General features: G+C 37.1%; 1 gene segment (V, D, J or C); it reads left to right on the top strand.

Annotated features, from left to right (window-relative positions):
• Positions 1–242: 242 nt before the first annotated feature.
• Positions 243–17,719, top strand: LOC121501690. The segment is given in 5 exon segments: positions 243–292; positions 2,577–2,653; positions 10,843–11,172; positions 14,407–14,454; positions 17,125–17,719. Coding segments are annotated over 5 exon segments (648 nt in total).
• The last annotated feature ends 10,219 nt before the right edge of the window (positions 17,720–27,938 follow it).

Consider the following 27,938-nt stretch of genomic DNA (forward strand, 5'->3'; position numbering starts at 1 on the left):
TACCTCCAAGAATTTTCTTTCATTCACATCAGAGCACAGGAAACATTCTAGCATCTAAAGCAACAACTACAGTAATCGTTAATATTCACCAAACCTTGGGAACTTTATGCAAACTACTGATGTATAGAATGTACATATTTCTGAATAAAGTTGTGGGATTATTGTCTCACTTGTTACTATATAAAGTAATAAGAATTTCTTCCAATTCTCACAACAGCCATATAGCTTCCTACACTCTCCCAATGTGTGGTGGAAAATCTATAACTCAGTGTGAAAAAGAGCTCAAGGATAGGTGTGTTTGGAGCAAAACCTAAGGGAAAACTTGAGGGTGTTGCTCCAAAGGGGAAGATAACAATGAATTATTATAACAGGGGATTTAGGTGAGGTCTTCTGACATCTGATAGGTTTGTTTGTTTGTTTTTTTAAACCACGAACATAATAACACTAAGACAGAAAGTGAGAAGGTCTTTCATGGGTTCTAAAGCAATCTTCCTCCTCAGTCCCTGCCTCTTAAGAAAAGGGGCTGCCACTGCCTCCCCAGTCCTGATTCATGCCCCATCTTGGAGTCCATTCTGATTAGTCACTGGAAATGCCATCCCCATGAACTTATGTGCCTTTGCCTTGGGTTTGCAGGTTGACTATACCTTTTTGTTTTTTTGTTTGTATACACTAACAATGAGACTGAAGAAAGAGAAATTAAGGAGTCAATCCCATTTACAATTGCACCCAAAAGCATAAGATACCTAGGAATAAACCTAACCAAAGAGGTAAAGGATCTATACCCTAAAAACTATAGAACACTTCTGAAAGAAATTGAGGAAGACACAAAGAGATGGAAAAATATTCCATGCTCATGGATTGGCAGAATTAATATTGTAAAAATGTCAATGTTACCCAGGGCAATTTATACGTTTAATGCAATCCCTATCAAAATACCATGGACTTTCTTCAGAGAGTTAGAACAAATTATTTTAAGATTTGTATGGAATCAGAAAAGACCCCGAATAGCCAGGGGAATTTTAAAAAAGAAAACCTTAGCTGGGGGCATCACAATGCCAGATTTCAGGTTGTATTACAAAGCTGTGGTCATCAAGACAGTGTGGTACTGGCACAAAAACAGACACATAGATCAATGGAACAGAATAGAGAACCCAGAAGTGGACCCTGAAATGTACGGCCATCTAATATTCGATAAAGGAGGAAAGACTATCCATTGGAAGAAAGACAGTCTCTTCAATAAATGGTGCTGTTTTTTTTTTTTTTTGCTCTTTCACTGTTAACTTCTTCAAGTGCCTTTGAATTCCCTCTCTTGCTTTTCAAATGGAAACACCAAAATGAGAATCTCTCAGAATCAACTCTCTTTTACCCCAACACCATACACAACAGTGCACGTACAGTGCACATACTGTTGCACTGTTGCAAGCAGTCTGGGGTTTTCCTGGAGAAGGCCACTGTCCACTAGTACCCAATAAAAGAAGGAGAGCCACTGAAATAAATCCTATTTAGCTCAACCAATATTCCCTGTATGACTAGCCCAATTCTGGCTTGGACACTGGTAAGAAAGACAACAGAGTCTTGTATCTGATAATCAATGAAATCCTCATGTCCAATGAAACCACCTGCTGTCGTGCCTGCTGAGATCTCACAATATCACAAAGTCAGAAGGGACTTGTAAGAAAACCTGAACTCCTTTCTCACTTGAGCAATCACAGCAGACCTTTCTCTGCTCTCTTAATCAAAGGTTCATAAATTCTTGGAACAGGAAGAGCCCTTTGGACATACATAGCCCAATGCCCACACAACAAATGGGGACATGGGGACTGAAGGATGGCAAATGCCTTGTCCAAAGCTAGTTAACCTCAGAAGTAGGGCTGCACATGCATTTCTGAAGAACATAGAATAGCTTCCAAGAAGTTTTTTCTTTCAACATTTCAGAGAAATTGATTTTGTTTTGAAATTTTGGTTTAAATAGGAATCTATTATCTCAAGGGAGATAGATTTGTACAAATTTCTTTTTTATTCCAGGAACAATAATGTTGCTACACAAATTAGTTTCTCATTTTGCCTTGTGTGGTAAAGAATCATGTTGCCAAGTCGTAAAAGTAGCTGATTTTAAAAATGGAGAGCACTGTTCACATTTCTTAAGTATATTTCTGTTGGCATATTTGTATTTTTGGTTACTGAAGAGTTTCCTCCTTTAGAAATACAATCCCAAACTACTAACAGAGCAGGTCTGGTGTTTGTGAGAACAGAAGGGCTTTTTCCTTTGATGCAACCTCTGAGCAGTTTCACACACTTGACACCTGGAAATCAAAATCTCTTAATTGACTGAATACTTTTCCTGGTAATGTAGATAAGTAGCTGATTGATCAGTTACTCCCAATCTCTTCATCTTTTTTCTTCTGCTCTTCTTGTTTCTGTTTCCTATCAGCACTTTACAGAAAAATTTATAAAATGTCAGATACTATGAAGCCTATATTCAAGGATTTCCAAGGGAACCAGGTCAAATTGCGAGTTTTTTTTTTCTACCTACTGGTCATGCCATGAAGCTCTTGAGAAGGCTGACATTTTTGTAGAGCCTCCAACCAGTGTGATAACTCAGGCTGGATCAAGATATTTGGAGAAGGAACTAAGCTCATAGTAACACCCTCAGGTAAGTAACTTTGTCTTATTTAAACCCTGTGACCGAAGCTTTTTAGAAAGAACAATGTAGTATCACCTTATCACATGGACAGTAATTTTGCAGCCACTGGGCCCTCTATATGGAAACACAACTACTTTGCAAATGGTTTATTTACTTCTGTGTTTGCAAGCAGATTAAAATTCTACTTTTAGAAAATACCTGCACTATAAAATATATTCAGGATTGAAATTAAGATATTTTGAGAACTGTGTCTACTAACCATTACAGTGAGCTATTGGTTCAACATGCTTTTTTTGTAGACAGTCACTTATGTGAGAAACACTTTAACTCCCTCTAGTATTAATACTGCCCCTTTCTTAATGAGTAGTGCTTCTTTCTCTAATAACCTGCAAAATCTGTATGACTGCTTTGATCTCTTTTTAAGTGCAGTGCAAAAAAATTAACTCCTACAGTAAATGACCATAGAAAATCAATAAATCCCACTTATTCTTATTACTATAGCATCTTAGAGGAGAGGCTGAGACTAGTCAAAATTTGGGCTATTGTTATTCTTGCGATATTGCCTAGAGATCATCCATTTTAATGGAATTTGTGAGCTCAGTAAACCATTTCAGCTACAGAATCCATGAAAAGAGTCTTGATGCTTTTACATTTTCATTTGCTCATTTATTGTCTTAGCAAATATTTATTGAAGACAGTTTCTGTGATGGACAATAGAGATAAAAGGGTGAAGAAGACAGTCCCAACACTCAAAAAACTTCTAGACTGGAGGACAGCTACTCTAGATTTTGGTCATTGGGCCCCAAATTTTTCGGCTTGTGGCTGCCAGAGACACAGAACATCTTAGATTCATGAGCTCTTTTGTGTTCTTCATTTATGTAACACCTATTGCTCATAAAATTCATATATTTGTCGGAAGAATTTGATAAAATGGCCTGAAATCATCCCAGTAGAGGGAATAATAGTAATAGCTAGGATTTGTTAAGGGCCAGATACCATGCTGACTAGTCTAGTGCATTATTTCATTCAACTGCCCTATACAAAAAATCCTCTTGATCTGTTTCACAGATAGGCAAACTGAGGTTTGGAGAATTTCATTTATTTGCCTAAAGTCATGGCTGGTTACTCTGGCAAAGACTGGGATCCAAGAGAGACTTGTCCACTCCAAAAAGCATGGCCTCAACCATTATGTGTTATGAGAAACATTAGGCCGTATTTTTTTTTTTTTAAGATTTTAAGAGAGAAAGAGGGAAAGAGAGTGCACATCATTTAGTAAGTAGCAGAGGGGAGGGAGAGGGGGAGGAGAAAGAATCTGAAGCAGACTCCATACTGAGTGAGGAGCCCAACATGGGACTCTATCCTAGGACCAGGAGATCATGACCTGAGCAGAAACCAAGAGTGGGATACTTAACCGATTGAGCCACCCAAGTGCCCTAGGCCATATTTTTATATTCTGATTGTGTAGCCTGACATTTTAAGTAGACTCTTCACCTGAATGCTTAACTAGTAATAGCTCATAATTTGTATTACTATTCATGTGGAAAAGAATGCTTCTACTTCTAATCATGGCATTAAAATTGCTTCTCTTCTCCACAAAAGATCAAGCAAGTAATGTTGAATATGCATTTATTAAAATTTCTTTTTTTTTAATTTTTTTATTGGAGTTCAATTGGCCAAGCATATAGCATAACACCCAGTGCTCATCCCACCAAGTGCCCCCCTCAGTGCCCGTCACCCAGTCACCTCAGCCCCCTTGCCCACTTCCCCTTCCACTACCCCTTGTTCATTTCCCAGAGTTAGGTGTCTCTCATGTTTTGTCACCCTCACTGATATTTCTACTCATTTTCTCTCCTTTCCCTTTATTCCCTTTCACTAATTTTTATATTCTCCAAATGAATGAGACCATATAATGTTTGTCCTTTTCCGATTGACTTATTTCACTCAACATAATTCTTAGGGTATTTCTAAAGGACAAATCCTTCTGACACCAATGCATTCAGTCTTCTTTCTGTATTGGCATCAAACTGACTGGAAATATTGAAGCTGACAAAAGGATGGGAGCAGTTGCACTGCATGCAGAACTCAGCTACATAACTCAAAGTTGCCTTTGCACTCATGCTAGAACAACTTCAGAAAGACCAAATCAAATAGGATCCTTTGATGGGCAGCTCGGAATTTTACCCTGGAATCAATATCCTGGAAACTGTTACAGCAATTTCAAGTTCAAAGGAACAGTCTTTCAGGATTAAATAGGTTAAAAGAGATCATCATTATGATTTCAGACTCTATAACAACTCATCAGGTCTTTTATCAGTGGGGATTAGATTCTGGAAAGAACTCACTTTACAATCAAACCAGATATCCACCCCTCAATACATAGAGATAAAATAATCCTGTAAAAATATTGATTATTAATTTATTAAATACTCAAATACATTATTTCTATTTTTCTTCTTTGAAAATTAAATAAATAATAACTATAAATTATATTCTAGTAAAAGAACCGATATTATAGAAGAAAACCCATTAAGGGAAGAGATTAAACATTCAGGAAAATAGTCAGAAATTCAGACTCTCCAACTGTGAGTAAGATGAGATGTGAGTAAGATGAGAAAGATGGAACCAAGCTGCCCAGGGAGAGAGGGGTCAGTTCATCAATTCATATCTAATGTGGTTTTGCTTGAGCTTCATCTTTGTTTAAAATTAGCAGAATTTGGGGGTCCTCGGTGGCTCAGTCGGTTAAGTGTCCAACTCTTGATGTGGTCTCAGGTCATGATCTCAGGGTCTTGAGACAATTGATTTCCTTGCCTGTTGGTCATGCCTCTCTCCCTGTCCCTCTGCTCCAACTCCCTGCTCTCACTCTTTCTCTCTCTCACTTTCTCTCTCTCTCTCTCTCTCAAAAAAACAAAAAACACATTAGCAGAGTCCTTTTTTATAAATTTATATAAATATTGAAAAAACATGGGCACAATTTTAAAAGAGGCACAAAAGGAGTTTTTTTGGAAAAGCCTTTTAGACAGTGAGTGGGTATGGCTGGAACAGCAACAAAGTGATGGGTCCTGGCACACAGCTCAGGGTTACAAGTAAATTTTCTTTACATTCTTCCCTATAAGGTAGGGAGGGGAGGCAAATAATACAGGGGCTGCAGGCTAGGTGCTGGTGCTGGCTCAGAATTCTAGGATTCGATTCCAGTTTGGTCACAGGTAGTAGCATGATCCTTGGAGAAGCTGGTGACTTCATCCCAGTCCTTGGAAGTAGTTGCTGCCTGAGCAAGCTTGGAGGACATTAATTAACAAGGAGCTAACTAGCTAGAGCAACTGCGGGTCCCTCAGAGGAGGAAATGTTAGGTGTGCTTGGGATTTCTGCATTGAAAGTTTTGTAAAGAAGATTGTATATCTTATTCATGTGATTCGAAAAATAACCAATGGAAAAGAATGAACAAAAATTGTTAAACTTTCATTCAGTTAGAGGACGATTACTATCAACTATCAAAATATTTAACTATGCCACGTATTCAAGAATATGCTAGGGTTTTTCCCCCCTTAATCTTGGTCTAGTAAATTGGTTCATTCTTCATTAGCTTTAAAGATGAACTTTGCCTGCATGAGGGTTAAGATCTTAGAAGGATGTTTCTAGAGTACTAGGTCTAGTCAAAAGTTTTCAAAGAATCTTCATAAAGGCAATAAAACACTGAAAAAAATGAAAGACATATATTTAGTTTTCCTTAGTAGTTGTGATCAGGGGCACACATGAATTCACAAATTAAAAAGGAAGTTTCTGCTGCTCTTTTTTCCAACTGACTACATAGTCAATGTAAATTCTAGCAATCAAGTTTAATAACGGTGGCACAGTTATAATTCATGAGGACCTCAAAAAATGTTTTTGAGGACAGTATCGTGCAGAGAAAAATATGGACTGTGAATCTAGATCTATCACTTTTTGTATAATCATCCTTTAGTAAATAAATTTTGATTAACTGGCTATTGCTTTCTTAAAATTATTAAAATAATATATGCTTATTATGGAAAAATTGGAAAAAGGAAAAAAATAAAGAAAAATTAAAATTTTATAGTGACACTGTTATAGTTAATATTTTGGCTTTCCATATATTCATTTATCAATGTAACAATAATCTCAAGTGAATGGTGATAGGAGTGTATGAAATTAAATATAGAAATAGCTATCATAAAAAACAGGACATGATCAGTGATAAATAATGTCTATTCTCCAGAATTCAAATGAACACCACTGGAAATTTTTATGAAAGCAAGAGTACAGAAAAATATATTTATTACAGGTCACTTTAGAACAAATGGTCTAATTTGTGGAATACTTCAATTTCTAATATTAATTGTCACCTGCTTCTAAAAATGATGAGAGTGTGGGGGTGCCTGGGTGGCTCAGTTGGTTGAGCATCTGACTCTTGACTCTTGATTTCAGTTTGGGTCATGGTCTCAGGGTCATAGGACCAAGCCCTGCATCAAGCCGCCTGTCCAGCCACAGGTCAAGCCCCATGGTTGGCTTCACACTCAGCGAGAGTCTGCTTATCTCCCTCTTTCTTCCCTGCTCAAGCACTCTACTTCTGTCTCCAAAATAAATAAATAAATAAATATTAGAAAAAAATTTAAAATGATGAGAATATAATAAGTATTGTCTCAAACATTGTTACCCTGAATATAAGGTGGTCTCTCATTTTTCAGTGGAAATGTCCAGACATAAAAGAAAAAAGGAAGAGGTTTTACAACTTGAATATATAAACTTATAGTCATATGGATAAAAGTCAAATATTCACTCACATATTTAATATCTTAATTGAATTAACCTACAAAGTTAAAAATTATATCAAACATCAGTTGAGAAATGCTACTTTTTTTGTTTGTTTTCACTAAATTTCATTAAAAACTTCTGTTCAGGCTCTCCAATGCATCTAAAACATCTACTTTAGAACAAATTTCTGAGTTGTCTCAGAGTCTGAGTGTCTGTTTTTGGATAACCTTATGATAAGGTCACCGGATATACTATTTGAATATAAAATTACCCACTTAAAAATTTTTTGAAAAATATTTTTTCATTTACTCTGGTATTGTATATTTTGCAGTGCAAGCATAATGTGTAGAGACGTTTGTTCCAAGTAATATTTACCAAATCCATATTAAACTTCCTTATCGTCCTTTAGTAGAACAACCTCTAAAACTAGCACTGAGATTTTTCAGGTTGTTATCTTGTCAAGTAGTATTGTTTGATCAAAGTTGAGCATTAGAAGTGCCTCTTTAAAGTGAGAGATTGCCCAAGGAAACATAAGGCAACCCTATTGAGGGATAATTGGGAGAACAAAAGACTTGCCTTATGCCCTGGCATTTCAGTGTGTCGAATTCTGTATGTTTTGCATCTATATTGCAGTGTGGAATTTGCAAACATCTCCTATTTTTCACAATATCTTCAAGGTAGACTTTAAACCACCAAGCTCTGGGGCAGAAAAAGAAACAAGCTTTAATGCACAAACTATTTCTTATTTATTTAAACTACTTCCAAAATCTATTTGTGAAGAGTTAAAATGAAATACACAAGTAGAGTTAGACCATAAAATGAAAATAGATCAAAAGCACTAAGGAAATCAGATAAAAAAAAAAGACCTGTGATTATCTAGCAAGAAACACAGGGTAAAATTTTATGTTCAAAGATAGGAGGTAAATGTGGTGGAGTACATACTTTATATTACCTGAGAAAATGAAGCACACCAAATATTCAAATTTGTTATGTCTTTCCCACCAAAAAAATTAGAAAAAGACTTCAATGTATGAGTCTCTTAGGAGGAAATGTGAAGTGAAACAGTGGGCATTGGCTTCCACAGCCATTTTATAAAATGGAAGAAATGGTCTTTAAACAGTGCATTTCATGCTACCACTGCATCATTACCATGGGCACCATGACTTTTAATGTATTCACAGATGGTGACCTCCAGCAGACATGGTTAGACATCAACAAGTCTGGGCCTCATGCTCATAGTTATCAGAAAAAGTTTAAATTTTTTAACTATAGTTAGAACTTTAAATAAATTTAGGAATGTCATAAATTTGAAATGCATATTTAAATATGAAACTGCTCTAATTATTTACTTAATAAAAGAAAAATAACAGAAAAATAGAGAACAATTAAATCAACATTAATATGGAGGTTTGAAATATCACACTTGCACTTGAAAATGTAGTTGATATTTGGTAAACTTAAATAGAATTCACACTGTGCATCTTAATAAAATATAAATAACTCAGACAATTTAACTCCAATGTACTTTGTGATTATGCAAATGAATGTGTATAAATATATTGGACAGGTTTATCTTGGAATCTAGTTTCTAATTTATGCATCATAAAAATTATTTTGGCCATAAAAATAACTGTTAATAAGTTTAAAAAAGAATGTTGAAGGAAAAACCATGTCATATTACTATCCAAAATATACCACTAACCATATATAATCAAGTGCACTATTTTAATGCTCAGCTAATATTCCATTGAGAAAATTGTGGAAGTTCAAGATTCATTTTATGCTGGAAAGAATAAAATATCAAGAATCTAACTAAAGAAAAGTAACAGGATGTAAAATCAATGTGTTACCATCCAGAAACTTTTTGATTTCATCATTTGATTTTCAATTTCTTTACAATAATGAATCAGAAGTATTCCTATTAAAAAAAAAACACCAAAGTTTCTAATATGAAAATTAGATTACTTAATATGTTGACTAGAGGCTAACATTATGTGAATATCATGCACAATTGAAAAACTAATCTCCTTTATCTAACATGCTTTTTACATTAAAAATAAAGTATATGGTTGGATAAATATACAGTATCTTACTATTATAATCAATAAAATACTATTTGCAATCCAAGCAAGATGTATAAACTTAAAATAGTACCTTATGGCCTAATTCTGTTTATAGAATGAATAAATTTCATCATTTGTTTACTGATCAGGAGCTTTGCTACACGGGGAGAAATTCTCAAGATTTTTTCCTTATATATATATATATATATAATATCTTAGATATAATCTTAATATATTATATATTAGAGTGTGTATATATATATATATATATATGAGTATCACAAGCCACCCCCCAAAATAATTTTTTCCTTTTCTTGTCACACGAGAAATTTAACTCCTCTTTTCTAAGGAAATTGCCCATTGATATACTAAACTAACTCCAAACTAGCCCAAAGTGAATATTAGTGAAACACTTGAGTTTCAGGTGGAAATAAATTTTAGAAGGGTTCTAACATTTATTTTAATCATTAATAGTAAATGTAGAATCAAGTAACATACCAGTGTTCAAGTGACATGTCCTTTAAAACTAATGATTTTGTTATATATTTTGACATTATGTCTGCAGCAAACTCTAGAACCATACACCTAATATTACACCAGTCATATATTTATTATATTCAGCAGGTGAAATCACAGATACTGTGGCATTCTAAAAAAACATTTATCAGCTGTCAAGGGCAGATTCGACTTTAAAGGGAGACTCAGAGTCAAATTTGGCATCTTCTTAGTCACACATAAGTTTAAAATATAAGCAATATAAAATTTGCTTTCAGTGAACATTTTCCAAAGCAAAATAAAATTCTGATATGTGTCCTTACTTAACAAGGTTAATATATAAGTATTTCTGAAAAGAATGTTTTCTAATAGCAGTTTTGGAAATATTGCTCCTTTGCTTCTAAATATGAGGCACTGTAAATAATTGGGAGGTGCAGCTTTAAACATTAATCTACTCAAAATCCTCAAGTGGTTCAGATATGAGATTGAAATGTTTTGAAATCAGAAATCAAGTAGGAGACCTCCATCACTTCAGCAGTGTGCATAGGATCCATATTTGAATATTTAAAGGTCAACTTGATAGAGTGTCAAGTACACACGGAAATAGATTCCCATTCAAAAAGTGAGTGTGTATTGTTTCCAAAAAATCTCACATTTCAATCCAGACTCTGCTACTGGACAAGTTACATGACTTCTTGAACATGTTTTCCCATTGAAAATAAGAACACTTAGTATCTCCTATCCCATTGTGGATGAAAGACTATAGTAAGCACTAATTCTATGGCAAATTTCCTCTTGTGCTTGGTGGTTTCAAACCACATAATGCTTGTGTTGCTCTAATAATGTTTTAATTGCTGTTACACCTCTCCACAGATAGAAACCTTAATGTAGGCACTTCCCCCAAGCCTACAATTTTTCTTCCCTCAATTGCTGAAACAACACTCCAGAATGCTGGAACATATCTTTGTCTTCTTGAGAATTTTTTCCCTGATGTTATCAAGATAGACTGGAAAGAAAAGAATGGCAAAACAGTTCTGAAATCCCAGCAGGGAGACACCATAAAGACTTATGACACATACATGAAATTCAGCTGGCTGACCGTGACTGGAGTGTCAGTGAATAAAGAATACAAATGTATCATCAAACATGAGAGGAATAAAGGAGGAGTTGAACAAGAGATTCTATTTCCTTCACAGAAAAAAGGTATGTATATGTATATATAAACACAACCTTCCATACCCTTTTTCCAAAGGAAATATCCCACCTTTTCTGTCAGATATTAATGAAAAAAATTGAAACTTTTCTTTAATGCTTTTACGTTTAATGGTAGCATAGATGTTCTGTTATTTCCCCCATAGAATCAAAGTAGAATGGGCTTTGGAAAATACAGAGAAAAAGAAAAAGACTAATTTCCTTAGCCTTTCTCAGCCTCAGTTTCATCATCCGAAACATGAAAGTCATCACAATGATGTTTTTAAAGTCATTGTATGAATTAAACGAAATAATACACATGAAAGCACCTAGCAATATCACACACAAGAGATGCTCTAGAAGAGAACCATCTTTAATGATCTCACTTGATCAGGAAATAAGGACAATTATACATCTTTCAGGGATGTTCTACTCAGTAGTCAAGGTGCTTCTCACTTTAATTTTGCTCTACTCAAAATATAACTCCTTAACAATGAGATATAGGCTACAATAATATGGTTGCTGAGGTGTTAGTACAGTCTTGGATTTCTCAGTTTTGAATTTTATATACCACCCTAAGGTGAAATTTGGTAAGTAAAGATTGGGTGAAGCTAACGTGTACAAACATTCATCCATTCTACACATGAATATATTCTTTACCATTGGTAAATGCTGCTCAGCAAACATTTCTTGCAGTTCTAGCATGTGCCAGGCCTGGGAGGGATGCAGGATGAACTACTCTCCCAAGGAGGATCACTACAGTAGAGAGAATACACTTTTCCTAATCACTCAGGGTCACTTGTGATTCAGGCATTGTGACCCAAACTAATCTCATTGGTGCAGATACTGGATATATTTCCACAGTGTGGGCAGATGGATGTGCCCTGGTCTCGCTGTGATCTAGTAACCTCTAGACTGAAAAGTTAAGTCCTGAACAGGAACATCAAAGACCAAAGCCCCAGAGGGCCCATAAGAAGGAACCAGTTAGAGCTTTTCCCTGTGTTTCACAAGCCCTTGGGAACCAATGGGGAACAAACACTTAACAAAACATGCAAAGACCTTTGCTGTGTACCTATGAATTGCTAAACTAAATCTTTATCTTCTTGGATCCTTCATTTTTCCAATGATCAAATTAGAGTGGATCACTTATCTTTGCTTTGTCTGGCATGTGATGAATAGAAAGTGTAATGTCAGTGAAAATGCTTGGTTTTGAAACATGACACAGATACATTCATTCTTTTGTTTAAAGTATTAATGTATATCCTATCCTAAATAAAACTGAGTTTACAAACAACCCTAATTTTTTATTTCTATAGTTAAGAAACAGGAGACAAATGAATGAAGCACAAGTTTAATGTAACCACTGGGCTGTAGTCCTTTAGGGATTGATTGTTATAGTGATCAAAGTAAAAATATACTATAGTAAATTCCATGGTGATTAGAAAAAAGGGAGAAATTCTTATATATGATGTATTTTACCTGAGAATTAATTCCTAGAAGGAATATCTTCCAAGATCTTCTCATAGGAACAAAGTTAATGAGGGCATTTCTGTTAATGCCTTTCGTCAGCAAATTTCTAATGCTCTTTCTTGTAAGTTTTTTGTTTGTTCTTTTTGCTTTTGATGAAAGCTAAAAATATATAGTACATGGAAGCCCAAATCCATGAAGTGATCTCAAAGGGAGAAAACTAATCTGATCCAAGTTTGAAGCAAACTTAATTGAGAAAGAGAACTTAGCCTACACCACACAGATTTTGATGTGAGAGATTGCTACCTTAATGTTTTTCAATCGATCAATGCATGGTGATGGATGTTCATTTCCCTTTTAATGAGCAAAGCCACTGTATGAAAAAGAAAGAGACTTTTAAGACACTTAATAGTCAATTCCTGAAGATATTTTAACATCTAAACCTGACTAGATGAACATTTTTATTTTTTGGATTTACCCCAAAGCCTATAGCTCAGATTTATTTTTTAAGAGTGTACCAAAATAAGATTGTGTGGAGTGAATAATGTGCACAACAGAACCATATCTGTATGGACAAGGACACATTGAGCAGAGAAAAGATAAATCAAAATCAGTTGAGACTTTCTTCCTCCATCCAACAGTCAATGATCTTTTTAAGGATTCTTGTCTTTGTATGCATGTTGGGTTTTTGTTTTCGTGTTTTTTTTTTTTACACTGTAGAGAAATACAACCTTCAACTCAGTTTTATATATTCAGAAAACTATCATTATTTCTTGGCCAATCATTCTATCCCTGGAAAGATGTGCATGAAATGCTGAACTTCTGTAATAAAAAGGTCATTTGCTAACTGTAAGAGATGATGTCTGAGAGTCCACAACGGTGGAGTTATGTATGATTTCTATGGATTGTTTTACAAGGTACTTTCCACACACTCTAGCTCATCTAAACCCTCACAATGGTCCTTTGAGTGCTGCCTTTGCCGGTCACTGGTAAAACTCCCAATAAGTTACTTAGACACTATAAACTTTACTTTTTTGAGTCTAACATGGGGTCCTCCAAAATACAGTATACATCCATGTCATTGGGGGATCAGATGATGTAATACATGTGAAGCTTTCACAAAGTGCCTGGCACAGGAAAATCACTCGATAGATACAGGTTATCATTAGTATCATTATCATGTCTACAAATACCACCACTCCAGAAAATCATGTGCAGGAGCTGAGGATACTGGGAACACGCATGATTTGGAAATATCAGGCTGCTTTCTTTTGCTAAGGTGGGGAATTTACCTAATCCAGACTCCTTCTGATTTATAAGATTGTACTGTGGATTCCAGGGTTGGATGAATTCATTTTGGTAGCAATCCTTCATGTCAGCAGTGGGTGCTGAGGACTGAACGGTATCCACTGTTTCTGGCTATTTTTCCTTTCAATAAGTATTTTTAGAACACCTTCTTTGCAGCAGGCACTGGACTGGGAGCTATGAGCACAGACAGAAAACAAGTCTTAGATATTGCCCTTAGATATTAAAGATAAAATGAATCATTCATGAACTTCAACATCTTCATGTGCAGAAATACAATATATGAATTGATCTACTGAACTACACAGATCAGACCAATCATTTCTGGAATCATGGGGCTCATATTAGTAAAGGCTCTATACTCTGGGTTGACAAATTCTATCTGTTGTCTATCTATCCATCTATCCACAACACAGACATATTAAAAATAATGGATATGAACCATTGAATCATACTTGCTCTTATTTCTTTTAGAGCTCACTGCTATTACCTCCGCAAAACCTTCTATGAGATATGAAAATGGTAAGTTTTTGTCTATGTTTGCCTTTATGTTACACTACAGCATTTTTTTCCTCCTGATCAACTTGACATTTAAACTTCCCTGGTGTCAGGGTGAAATATCAGAATGGCTGGATCTTGCAAAATAGACTGAATCATATTTTAAATCAATTCATCATTTCTCAGGAGTCATCTTTGCAAAGTAAATGCTGGTTTGGGTGTGAAAGAAATATAAATTAGGAGTTCGGTGATGTGATCTGAATTCTTGCAGCAATGGACTTCATATATTTCTGTGGCCTTTGTTTCTACTGATTGAGGAAAACATGATATCAGGTTGTTTCTAGAGGTTTTTTAATAAGTCTTTATTCTTGCTGGTAGTTAATAACATGAACTGACACTGAAGTTCTTGTACAAAAGGCATTGTGCTGCACTGTGAGTACATTTTGTTTAATTCTCTTAATACTCACTATGAAGGATTTTATTCTTATTTTACACACGAAGACAGTGAGCTAAAATTAGTTAAGTCCCTTGCACCACATCACACAGTGAGATCTGGGGCTTCAACCCAGACTGAGCCAACAATTCATACACTTACTCAGTTTTCTTTTCTTCTTCTAAGCTTTTGTCATAGAGTATGAGATCCCAAAGCCAAGGCACTGAGACAGATACACATATGGAGAGGGGTCAGTACAGAGTTTCAAATGCCATAGACTGGACATTAACCCCAGTCTTTTAATTATTAGTTGCATGGATATGAGTATAGTAGTTACATTTCCTGAGCCAATCAGGAATAATAGGAATAACACCTCACTCAGTTATTGAAGATATAATGTCACATATGTGGAATATCTATCATAGGGTATATCATTTAGCTGACACATTGTAAGTACTAGTTTCTGGCCTTTTCTTCTAAAATATGTACCAAGAAAGCACAAGGAACTTTGGCTCTTGTCCTGCTTATCTGCTCTCCATGTCCAGTATCAAGGGGCCTCTAGACCTTAGCTAACATGTTACTTGACCAAGGACAAGAAATTATGAGTACAACACCACTCGAGGTCCTTTTCCATGAAGGGCTAATGATTCCGGAATTCTGAATATTTGGAGATAAACATGTAAAACAATATTCCACAGGAACAGACTCAGCCTGGTGGCTCCTTGAGTAGCTAATCTGGCCCAACATCTCTGGCATTATTTCTTGGTATCATATTTTTCCTGCAAAACCTCAAAGGATAGTAAATGGATAGGATATAGGATAATAAATTATCCTATAACATCATAGCTACAATTAAGGTATTCAGTAAAGACAAAGGAGTGACCTCCTCAAGTTGCAGAGAATTTGGATTAGCACCATTCTTGCACTTTATTTTATTATTTTTTAAATTTTTAATTTAAATTCCAGTTATCATACAGCGTAGTATTAATTTAAGGTTTAAAATATAGAGATTTATCACTTCCATACATCACCTAGTATTCATCACAACTAACCCTCTTACTGAAACCTCCTACCTACTCTACTGCAGCACAACCACATTTCCATTGATTGTTCCCCTAAAAGGAATCTCAGCAATGTATAAGGTATAATAGCTAAGATGCTTCCAAATTAGCAATCCATCTTTATATTGATGCTTAACTCTTTGTTGTCAGGGGTATTTATTACACGTGGACGTACAGAAATACAGAGTAAGTAAGAATGTGTTCTTGAACATCATGTGCTGGGATTAAAATCTTGCTTGTGGTACTTACTAATTGTATGACATCAGGCAACTTAGTTCTCTGTCCTCAATTTATTTGTAAAATGGCAATGAAAATAATAATCTCCAAGGTTGAAAAATTAGAGAGTGAGACAAACATAAAGGACTCCTAACTCTGGGAAACAAAGGTTGCAGAAGGGGAGGTGGGTAAGGGAATGAGGTAACTGGATGAGGAGCACTGAGGAGGACACTTGACGGGATAAGTGCTGAGTGTTATACTATATGTTGGCATGTAGTATAAGCCGTATATGAATTTAAATGCCATATATGAAATTAAATTTAAAAATGTAAAATTAATATTGAAGCTTTGCCTACAAACCTCTCAAATGAAAGGCCTGGCATTTAGTTAGTGGTTAAGGCATATTAGCTATGTTGTTATTTTTTTTTTTAATTAACTTTTATTGGTGTTTAATTTACCAACATGCAGAAAAACACCCAGTGCTCATCCCGTCAAGTGTCCACCTCAGTGCCCGTCACCCATTCCCCTCCAACACCCGCCCTCCTCCCCTTCCACCACCCCTAGTTCGTTTCCCCGAGTTAGGAGTCTTTATGTTCTGTCTCCCTTCCTGATATTTCCCAACATTTCTTTTGTTATTTACAGATGTGGTGGTTGGGGAAGAAATGGTAAAAGCTATTTTTAACCAATTTTTTTTTCAGGCTAACTCATTTATCTAAGACATATCCTTACTTTTTAATACTTTAGAATGTTCTCAGTGAGCTTCTCAGAGGTTGTTTATTGACTCGACCTGCAAGCTGGATTCTGAGTTATTTGGTATTGATGGTGGTGGTAGTATTGATGATGTAGACATTTACTGTTGGGTTGTGCTGATGTGAGAGGTCCTTTCAATCTAGATCATCAGAAATGTATAATGTGAGCCCCTCCCCCACTAATAAGCCCTAGTCTTCAAAAGAACAGGTGAAACTAATTAGTGACTTCTTTTAGACGTCCTGCAGCTGCAGCTCATGAACACCTCTGCCTACTACATCTACCTCCTCCTCCTCCTCAAGAGCCTGGTCTACTCTGTCGTCATCACCTTCTATCTGCTTGGGAGACCAGAATTCTGTGGCAATGGGAAGAGTTCCTAACACACGGTGACACCAAAGGTCCCCTTTTTCTCCATTGGCTATTGTGGCAAAAAGTGTCTGCTGAGGATCTAGTGCAGCTTTCTCTCTGAGATTGGATTATTTCAGTTCAAATGTGTCTTTTCCTATTGAGAAATTATTGCAGAATAGGTTTACAAACCACTGGGCAAACAGAAACTTTCACTCTGTAGCAAGAACAAAATCTGTCATGACTCAGGGGCGGGGCCAGGGGGCCATCCCTAGGGGCTTCAGCGCTGCTCTCTCCTCCATGTCCAGCAGCAGCTCAGCCAGCCAGTACCCATACCTCAGAATTCAGCCAATACACAGCTTCCAGCTACATCTCCAAAGGGTCTTTAACCAGATAATTGCTTCAAATCCTTTTATTTTACACATTGGGAAGCTGGCATCTTTGCTACCTCTACTATTTTTGAAAAGAAGCATAATAAAAACAATCAAAAGTCTACTTTTGCATCTGTGTTCTTTCATTTGGTGCAATCTAACTGAGATTCTGAGGTAAGGGATCAAAATCAGCAGTGGTTATAATAATGGTCAATTCCAAATTTCTAATTCTTTCCCTGACATAGTCCTTATTATGACTTCTTTGAGGCACTGGCACCTGAGAGCCACAGCCAGTGATGGTGCCCAGGTTATTTCTCCTTCAACGGTCAGCTGATTCAGACCCATTTCATTTAAGACACTAGTGGCAACAGTATAACATAAATGTCTGGCAGCTGTGGTCAAAACTATACCAGTGTTTCATGGGCACCACATTTCTTGATCTCACAAGAATCCCATGAGAACTGCACTAACACTGGAAAGCTAGAGTGATGGAGGGTTTAAATGGTTGGACTTGAACCCCAAGTGCCTGGGTTTAAATCTTGGTTCTATAGCTATCTGAACTCTCTATGCCTTAATTTCCCCATTTGCAATATGAAGATACAGTGTGCCCTGTCTCCTGGAGCTGTGTGGATGGGATGAGTTAACTTTGCTGGGCACATGCCAGCCCTCAACATCATTAGCATCTACTGTTGGCAGCTCTAATTTCTAAATAATAGATAACACACCTCCTCCCACACACTCACACACAACTTTGAAGTATGCACTAAGATTTACAGGCAATATCATAGCACCATTTTCAACAGTCCCCAATTAAGTCAAAAGCCTAATAAGAAACTAAAAAAAAAAAAGTAAAATAAATGATACTGTATGTGGACCACTATTCATTTACACAAAAATGTAGATTATTGAAGAAATGGAAAATTGATCAGTGTTGTTGAAAGGGTGGCTGGCTGGCTCGGTCAAGGGAGTGAGCAACTCTTGATCTTGGAATCTTGAGTTGGAGTTCCACACCAGGGAGAGAGATTATGTAAATAAATGAAAACTTTAAGAAAAAAAAAGTGTTGTTGAAGAACTTTGCATGGCAGGACCTTACTAAAAGTGTTGGATTATACCTTCACATAGTTCCAGAATCAAAACACTGTAAAGATTGAAAAACAAAACCTTGCTCCAACCACTGTCTCTAACTCCCCACAACTCACAGGTTACACTTTTCTTGTCCATCCTTTCAGTTTATTTAGGTTAATACGAATTTAGATATAAAAAATATAAAAAATAAATAAATACACATAGATCTAATGTTCTTCCTTCTAACACACAAACAGTAGTAATATATATTATTCTGCATATCTTGCTCACACATCCTTGTGCTATTTTCATGTCAATACAAAAGAACACTTAGCTGCACAGTATTTCATTGGCGACTATACACTTTATAAGATACGTTATTCACTTCCCTGTGATAGACCAGTAGATTGTTTCCAGTATTTACTATTATAAAATATGCTGAAATTATAATATTGTTTTATGCCAGTCTGATGGAGTTCTTGGTCATTTTAACGGGTATTGTCAGCTTACCCTGATAGATCTAGCACCATTGTGCACTTCTACCACAATGTAGGTGGATGTCAGGACACTGTTATCACATCACAATTTTGCTAATCTGACATGTAAAAAGTAGTATCTCATCATGGTATTAATTTGCTTTTCTCTAATGAGAATAAGCATCTTTTGATACATTGAATCCATTTATATTTCTCTTTTTGTGCAATATTTGTCCAGTCCTTTGAACATAGTTTCTATGTGCAGTAATACTACCAAGTATGACACTCATTTATATGTGTGTGTATATTTGTACAAACATGAAGGTAAACAAAATGTTCATTGCATGGTTATTGGGTAAAGAAATAAATGATTATTCATTTTTCTCCTTTTCTAATGATCCCTTTTAAAGTAAAAGATTTTATATATTAGAATAAAATGTCTCATTTAAAATTCAGAAGGATTTTTTTAAAGAGCTTATTTATTTATTTATTCATGAGAGACACACAGCCAGAGGCAGAGACACAGAGAGAGAAGCAGGCTCCTCACAAGGAGCCTGATGCAGGACTCGATCCCAGACCCCAGGATCATTACACCCTGAGCCAAAGACAGGTACTCAACTGCTGAGCCACCCAGGCGTCCCCAGAAGGATCTACTTTTTTATTTACAATCAACATCAGTTGCTATGAAACAGGAGCATTTGGAAACCAAATAGAGGTTCCCATGTGGAAATAACAGACCCATCAGATACAAGGAAGAGGAAATTTAATTTTGATCTGCTCTTTGATTCTCAAGAATATGATCAAACCTACTTAGGACAAACAACTGGGCCTCTACTTAGACTCTGGATCTGCTTCTGCATGTGGAAAGGATGGAGGCACAGAGTGGAAACCAGCAAATGATGGAAAGCTGAGTGGGCTGATATCCCTGCTGGAGCTCCTAGACAGTGTCTCCTGTGGTTTCCAACTCCTCAGCACCTTCTTTCCCCAACTGGATCTGGGCTGTCCTGGACTGGGATGTGCAGAGAGGGAGAGGGTGGTGGTGCCAAAGATGGTGTGAGTGGCAGAAGGGTGTTGATGTGAGGACGGTGCTTTATTTTCTTAGGCTTGTTTTATCTATGCGCTCTATCAAACGTGGTTGATTCGTGGAAAATGCTTGAGGTCAAACCAGCCTCTGCTAGTTGGGGCTGTGGAAGAGGTGGCCCTAGCATTTGAAAGATGAAATAAGGGCAGTTAAACCACAGCCAACTTTGCTCACTTCCAATAGGCCACAGCTAATGGAAGGAAAATATTCAACACACACACACATGATCTTGCTATCATACATACTCTTATGCTATGAGTAATGGGTTCCCCTATTTTGTTCCACGTTCATTCCAAGTAGCTACTATGTGAGTTGGGATCCTCTGACCAGGACCGTTGAGACACTTCACCCTCAGTCCACTCTGATGACACTGTTCTCAAGAAAACAGCACACAGACTTCTTGTAGTGTTAGGTGATCCCAGACATTCCACCAGAGTCTATTCTTTTCCATGGTAGGTGATTCACCGAGTCTCATTTTGTCAGTGTAGGTAGGATGACATGAGACCCCTGCCCATGAGACTGCTGGCATAGGCAAAGTGTACACATCACAACAGCAGGTCCTTCTCTCCTCACAAGATAACAGACATATGGGGGCCCTGAGTTCAACTGTGTAATTGAATGTCACAGACTGAGTCATCTCAGTCCCTCTAAAGGGACAAGTGACTACAGAGTCAGGCTGAGCAAGGCTCAATAGAGACATGCACATCAAGTAAGTGTGCTGGGGGTGGAGCAGAGGACCACTGTTCAGCAATGTGTGCACAAAGAGAAAATTCCCCTCCTCCCAGCCCACCTGAGCATGGTACACAGATGGTGCCCAGTCCTGGGACCCAATCTGTCCAGTACTTGGGGAAACAAACTTTGATTGCTGAGATTGCCACCCTAGGCTTTCACAGTCTGACTTCACAACACTTTCCCACCATAGACTTCATTCCTGTTTGTCTGTGCTTAAGAGCCATCTTCTGGGTGAATCTTGGCCTCCATGAGTAGAGGCCCCATGCTACTGCTTCAGCCCAGCATGTGTGGAAGAGAGGGTAAATGATACACTCACATCCAGCTTAGGCATCATCTGTGGGCCTGGTGTTTATGGGACTCCACTCCTGAGGTAGGATATTCTAACTGTGGCCACACCACTGAGCTCTTGATATTTGGATCCAAAGGTTAGAAACTGTAGACCCTCCTCACCCCTTTCTCCACATTAAGAAATTCTGGTTAAGCCTCAACCTCTCACATCCCTCTTGGTGGCACTCCTGTCATTTGGTCATTCCAGAACAAGCACAGATGGAATCAATCTAACAGCAGAAATAAATGGTCAGTTTCCACCCAAGACAGCACCACTGCCATTACACACAAGTGAGGTTTTTTTGAAGGACACAATGAATAGTGAAGGAAAACTAATAGACACGCTGCCTTCCTGTGAAGCATTAAGGTAAATATTCACGTTTGGAAGAAAGAGCTCACAGTATAATTTATCTCATTTTAATTCAAATTAGTGAAACACTATTTTTAAAAAATTAACCAGACAGAAAGGGAAGATGATGGCAATGATTTCAGACTGTGGGTTCAAAATAAGTCTTACACTATTTCAGAACCATACTTATAAGAGAAATGTGCTATTTCATAATGAAATGAAATGAAAATAATACAAAAATATTTGGTTACACTGTGCATGTGTTCTCATTCCCTCCTTGCCCCATTTGGTAATTCCAATGCTTCAGGCCAAACACATGATGCAAAACAAGAGAAGCAAAATGAATCATGTTGATATGTTGGAGTTTACCACTTCTTAAAATTGTACAAAGAGCCCATAAGTGTGATTTAAAAAACACAAGGGAAATGAAGGATGTTAAATAAGAAATACAAAAGAAATACAAAAACACAAAGCAAAAAATTCCGACCTGCATATCTAAATAAAAAGATATTTTCTTCAGGCGCCTGAGTAGTGTGTTCAATTAAGCATCAGATTCCTGGTTTCACCTCTGGTCCTGGTCTCAACACCTGGGGATAGAGCTCCCCCACTGGGATCCTCAGTGCAGAGTCCCCTTAAAGATTTTCACTCCATCTGCCCCACCCCCATAGCATTCTCTCTCTAAAAAGAAATAAGTAAATCTTAAAAAAAAAAAAAAGATATTTTGCATCATAAAAAAGTGTTATTCCAATGTAGTAAGAAATCTTTTAATCCGGAATACAGCACAGACTTTGCTCCAATTATTCATGAACAGATCAGACTCCATCTCACTAAACACAGGATGGATCATCACATTATCTTACCAGCCACAGGCAGGTCCTCAATGTACATGGATCTGTACAATGTCTATGAGGTATTACAATAAATAAATTCTTTATTAGCCATTCATTCAAGTCAGCAGTGGACGTCTCCTTCAACTTTCAATAGGGAGACCCCAGCTGTAGTCCTGCTTTGTTTTTGTTTGTTTTATTTTTGTTTTTACCTCCAGTGACTTTCAGTAATGGCTTTTCACACTTAGAAAAAGAGAGAACTCAAAAATATTTGAGATGTACAGTTAAAGAGGAAATGCTACACTTTGCCTTATGTCTTTATGAGAAAGTGTGTGTGCTGAAGATGGGCTGTTATAGACACAAAAAGACCTGGGTGTGGCTACATAAGAATTTATTTTAAAGTATTTTAGAATTTGACTATTCACATGCCCCCTTCTTTGCTGTGTCTCAATCACTAAAGCAGAAAGCCTGGCCAGGGCCTGTGAGCCTCTGGGGATGCAGGCATGGGTCTCATTTGCAGCCTCTCTGGCTGCCTCTGGAGCCAGTCCCCACCTGTACAGGCCCCACCCCACTGTTCTGAGCTGGTCACCACTTTCTTCCTGTCTTCACATAATTAGGCAGAGTTGTTTCTACTATGATTCTCTTTGTGCCTATCTGCTTGCATTTCTGAGGTTGAAGAGCTTTGCTTGATGATTTGAAGGGATTGAACAGACCCCACCTGGAGACCCATCGCTTACTGCTCTGACTGGATCACATGTTTCATCTCAGAAGCTCTACAGCACTTGGGGGACATCTGGGTGCAGGACAAAGACAGACCCTGGTACCAGGGTCTGAGTGGCAGAGCTGGAACCTGAGTCTCTGCTACTTGCCAGCTGTGCCACCTGGGACAGTCACTCACCATTCTAGTCCCACATTCTCAGATGTAAACCAAGACGCCAATGGTTCCCACATCTCACAGCACTGCTCCCCTCATAGCACACTTCGTTGAACAACACCTGACACAGAACCATTCTGGCTGTGTAGACAAGATGCACTCAATCTTACTGTGTAGGAATTTGGGTGGTGATGAGAATAATGTTGGTGGTCACTTTGTTGTGTATACAAATATGGAGTTGTAATGTTGTACTCCAGAAACTTCTATAATGTTGTATGTCAATTTTACTTCAATAAAACAGAGAAAGAAATTTGGAACTCTAACTTATTTTTCAGACTTTAAAAATTCATACCCCCAAAATTCAATTTTTTACCATGCAAAAGAATGGTAAGAAATTGTACATGAATAACATATAACCTTAAATTCATGTGAATGAGGCAAATCTGCTGTACACTTGTACTTATATCCTTGAATTTTACCTTGAGTCTCCTCAAAGAAACAGTCCAATTTTAACTATTTTGTTTCAATAGGGAAACAAATTAAAGTAAGTTCTAAAACAGCATGGTTTTTTACTGTCCTGCTTTTTCTCCTGATTTCCTTCAGACCCTACCTAGTTGAGAAGAAGAGAAGATGTATCACTGTCCATTCAGGAATAATATAATTTATTTAATATTACAATATAAGCGCATCAAATTTTAAGACCTCTGGAGATACATGGGTTTAATCCTCAAGAGATTTAGCTTAACAAAACTGTAACTGTAAAATAAAGTTTTACTTTATTTCTTGTAGGAAGAAAACCTTTAAGAGAATCTATAACTCATGCTAACCTGTCAAAATGAATGTCACTTCTGTACTACTAAAAATATTTATATAGACTAAGAATTATTATCTACTTCTATTCTTCTTCCACCTCCTGGCTGACCCAGCTTGCATATATTTTTCAAGTGCAAATGCCTGTGAGCTTTGGTACAAACAATCTAATCTTTGTTTTTAAAAGTTGCTGTACCCAGTGAATGAAAGTGGCGAAGACTTCCCAGTGTCAAGGGGGATGCCAGATGGTCACTGTTACATGCTCTTGCCTGTGACCACTGCTACAAACATTGTGAGTCATGCCTCATGAGCCTTATATTGATTGTGTGTTTGACCCTGCTATCTCACTCTAATATTTCTTAGGAAATATTTCTAATGAAATACTTGATTTCCATTATGTACACTTTTCTCCCAAAAATCATAAAGTCTAAATGTGTGAGAGAAGAAAAAAAGTTAAATGATTATCATATTTCCACAAAATATTTTACATTTGCTTAAAATTATATTCATATAATTTGGGACGGCATGGAAAATGCAAATTTTATAAAGTAAAGGCAAATATGTAATGAAAAAAAGTGTCTATATCACAGGGTCATACTTATGATAATAAAAAGTAAGGATACATATGCAAATCAGAAAGACAAGAAGAAAATAACCAGGTGACTTAAATCATTTCTGGATATTCCAAAATTTCTACAACAAACGGACTTCAAAATTTTTAAATTATAATTGTTAAAACAGGGTGTAAATAATACCAGCAGTACGGCCATGATTATGTGAAATTACAATCACAAAACCAGCAGGAGACAAACTGAACTGTCAACGCTGATGTGGCCACAGAGTTAGAAGGACAAGTTCTTCAATTGCTGTTCTGTGCACATTTTTATAAAAGGCAAGTGTTACTGTCAGGCAAGGGACACAAAACAGGAGCAGTGAGAAGACAAAGGAGTGGGTGAGGCATGGAGCCTCCTCACACAGAGGAGGCAGCCTGCTTCACAGCTGCTTTCCTCAGGTCAGATAATATGACTCAAAGAGGACAGTTTGTTCTTCTGAAAATATCTGCCTGCATTATAGGCAAGAACAGGTCTGGTACAGGTAATGAATAGCAGACAATGTTAGGAAAGATCGTGTCCCACTTTTTAACCTCATAAATGTCACAGAGTTCAGATTAAATTTGTGGCAGAATAAATAGACCAGGATATCACTATCCCAAGGCTCCACTTGCCAACCTGTTAAACTGTTGTAAATCTTAAAGACACTAGGATAGAGTAAATGCCTTCTCACTTGGAAATGAGTCTGAGGAAGACTGTCACACACACCACGTCTTTCTGTTTCTGGGCTTCCTCTCCACATGTCAGGCTAATGGTATTTAAGCTACAATAAGCCTACATGTCTTGGAACTATGCCTGTGTCCTAACTAAAGACAAACTTTTTTTTTAATTATAAATTTATTTTTTATTGGTGTTCAATTTGCCAACATACAGAATAACACTCAGTGCTCATCCCATCAAGTGCCCCCCTCAGTGTCCATCACCCATTTACCGCCACCCTCTGCCCTCCTCCCCTTCCACCACCCCTAGTTCATTTCCCAGAGTTAGGAGTCTTTATGTTCTGTCTCCCTTTCTGATATTTCCTACCCATTTCTTCTCCCTTCCCTTCTATTCCCTTTCACTATTATTTATATTCCCCAAATGAATGAGAACATATAATGTTTATCCTTCTCCGATTGACTTATTTCACTCAGCATAATACCCTCCAGTTCCATCCATGTTGAAGCAAATGGTGGGTATTTGTCATTTCTAATAGCTGAGTAATATTCCATTGTATACATAAACCACATCTTCTTTATCCATTCATCTTTCGATGGACACCGAGGCTCCTTCCACAGTTTGGCTATTGTGGACATTGCTGCTAGAAACATCGGGGTGCAGGTGTCCCGGCATTTCATTACATCTGTACATTTGGGGTAAATCCCCAACAGTGCAATTGCTGGGTCATAGGGCAGGTCTATTTTTAACTTTTTGAGGAACCTCCACACAGTTTTCCAGAATGGCTGCACCAGTTCACATTCCCACCAACAGTTTAAGAGGGTTCCCTTTTCTCCACATCCTCTTCAACATTTGTGGTTTCCTGCCTTGTTAATTTTCCCCATTCTCACTGGTGTGAGGTGATATCTCACTGTGGTTTTGATTTGTATTTCCCTGATGGCAAGTGATGCAGAGCATTTTCTCATGTGCCTGTTGGCCATGTCTGTCTTCCTCTGTGAGATCTGTTTGTGTCTGTTGCGCATTTCATGATTGGATTGTTTGTTTCTTTGCTGTTGAGTTTAATAAGTTCTTTACAGATCTTGGAAACTAGCCCTTTATCTGATACGTCATTTGCAAATATCTTCTCCCATTCTGTAGGTTGTCTTTTAGTTTTGTTGACTGTATCCTTTGCTGTGCAAAAGCTTCTTATCTTGATGAAGTCCCAATAGTTCATTTTTGCTTTTGCTTCTTTTGCCTTCGTGGATGTATCTTGCAAGAAGTTACTGTGGCTGAGTTCAAAAAGGGTGTTGCCTGTGTTCTCCTCTAGGATTTTGTTGGAATCTTGTCTCACTTTTAGATCTTTCATCCATTTTGAGTTTATCTTTGTGTATGGTGAAAGAGAGTGGCCTGGTTTCATTCTTCTGCATGTGGATGTCCAATTTTCCCAGAACCATTTATTGAAGAGACTGTCTTTCTTCCAGTGGATAGTAAAGACAAACTTTTAAATAAAATAACAAGACATGTATGCTTTGCATAATTTAAAAGTGAAATCTAGCAAAGACTTCTGGCTACAGTCAAGTGAGGTTAACAAATTTTCTACTTAAAAATCATATATAAAACTAGACATTAAAACAGCAAAATCAGTCACTTCAGCCCTTAGTAAATGTCACAATAAGCTAAGAAGTGTTTGTGTTTGAAAAGCTGCAAAATTCATGGAACAACAGTGGTGCTTTTGCCTGGAGCTGATCCTATTCTTCACCCACTTCTCAATATCCAGCTCCATGGAATGAAACTTCTAGATAGGACAGGCCATGAGGACTAGCAGTAAAGTTGCACAGTGTTAGAAAGCTCAGTTAATTTGGAATGGGGAATTATGTGATGGAGAGCTGACAATATCACTGGTGTGCAAGCAGGAAGGCCAGGGGCTCTGCTGGTTTGCAGTTGTGGTCATGGCTGCAGCAAGCATATGCATAGTTGAAGCTTTACGCATGCTTAGCAGAAACCTAAACAAACCCAAGCCAGCCAAACACTCCTAGCAAACCCCAAGGCCATAGGCATATGTAAACATGAAGAGACTCACAAAATATATAAGCTGGGTAAGACTCAAAATTGCCTAAAATATGAATATGCTACCCAATACACACACCATAATGATTTGGCAGAGGATGGAAGTCTTAATCAAGGTTCTTGATTACAATCCCTATCTAATTGTGGCTACTAGTAAGCTATGTAGGCAGAGGGTGATCCCCAAGAAGATAGGCTGAAAAAAATAAATAATTAAAAAAGAAAACAAGAGCTCCATGAATAGGCACATATTGCAGGGGATATAATACCGCAGATTTACCTCAAGCAACATTGTTAGTACACAAACAGCAATGAAAACAAATTTAGGGGGGAAAAATCACAATCTAGAATTGCTGGAAAAATTTGCAACAAAATATTTTTCAAGAAAAAATTAACAAGACAGGCAAAGAATCACAAATGTGTGCCTATTACAAGAGGAAAACCCCCACAACTCAACTCAAACAGTCCTTGAGCATGCCCAGA

Source organism: Vulpes lagopus, chromosome 11 (assembly GCF_018345385.1).
Source record: "Vulpes lagopus strain Blue_001 chromosome 11, ASM1834538v1, whole genome shotgun sequence".
Lineage (NCBI taxonomy): Eukaryota > Metazoa > Chordata > Mammalia > Carnivora > Canidae > Vulpes > Vulpes lagopus.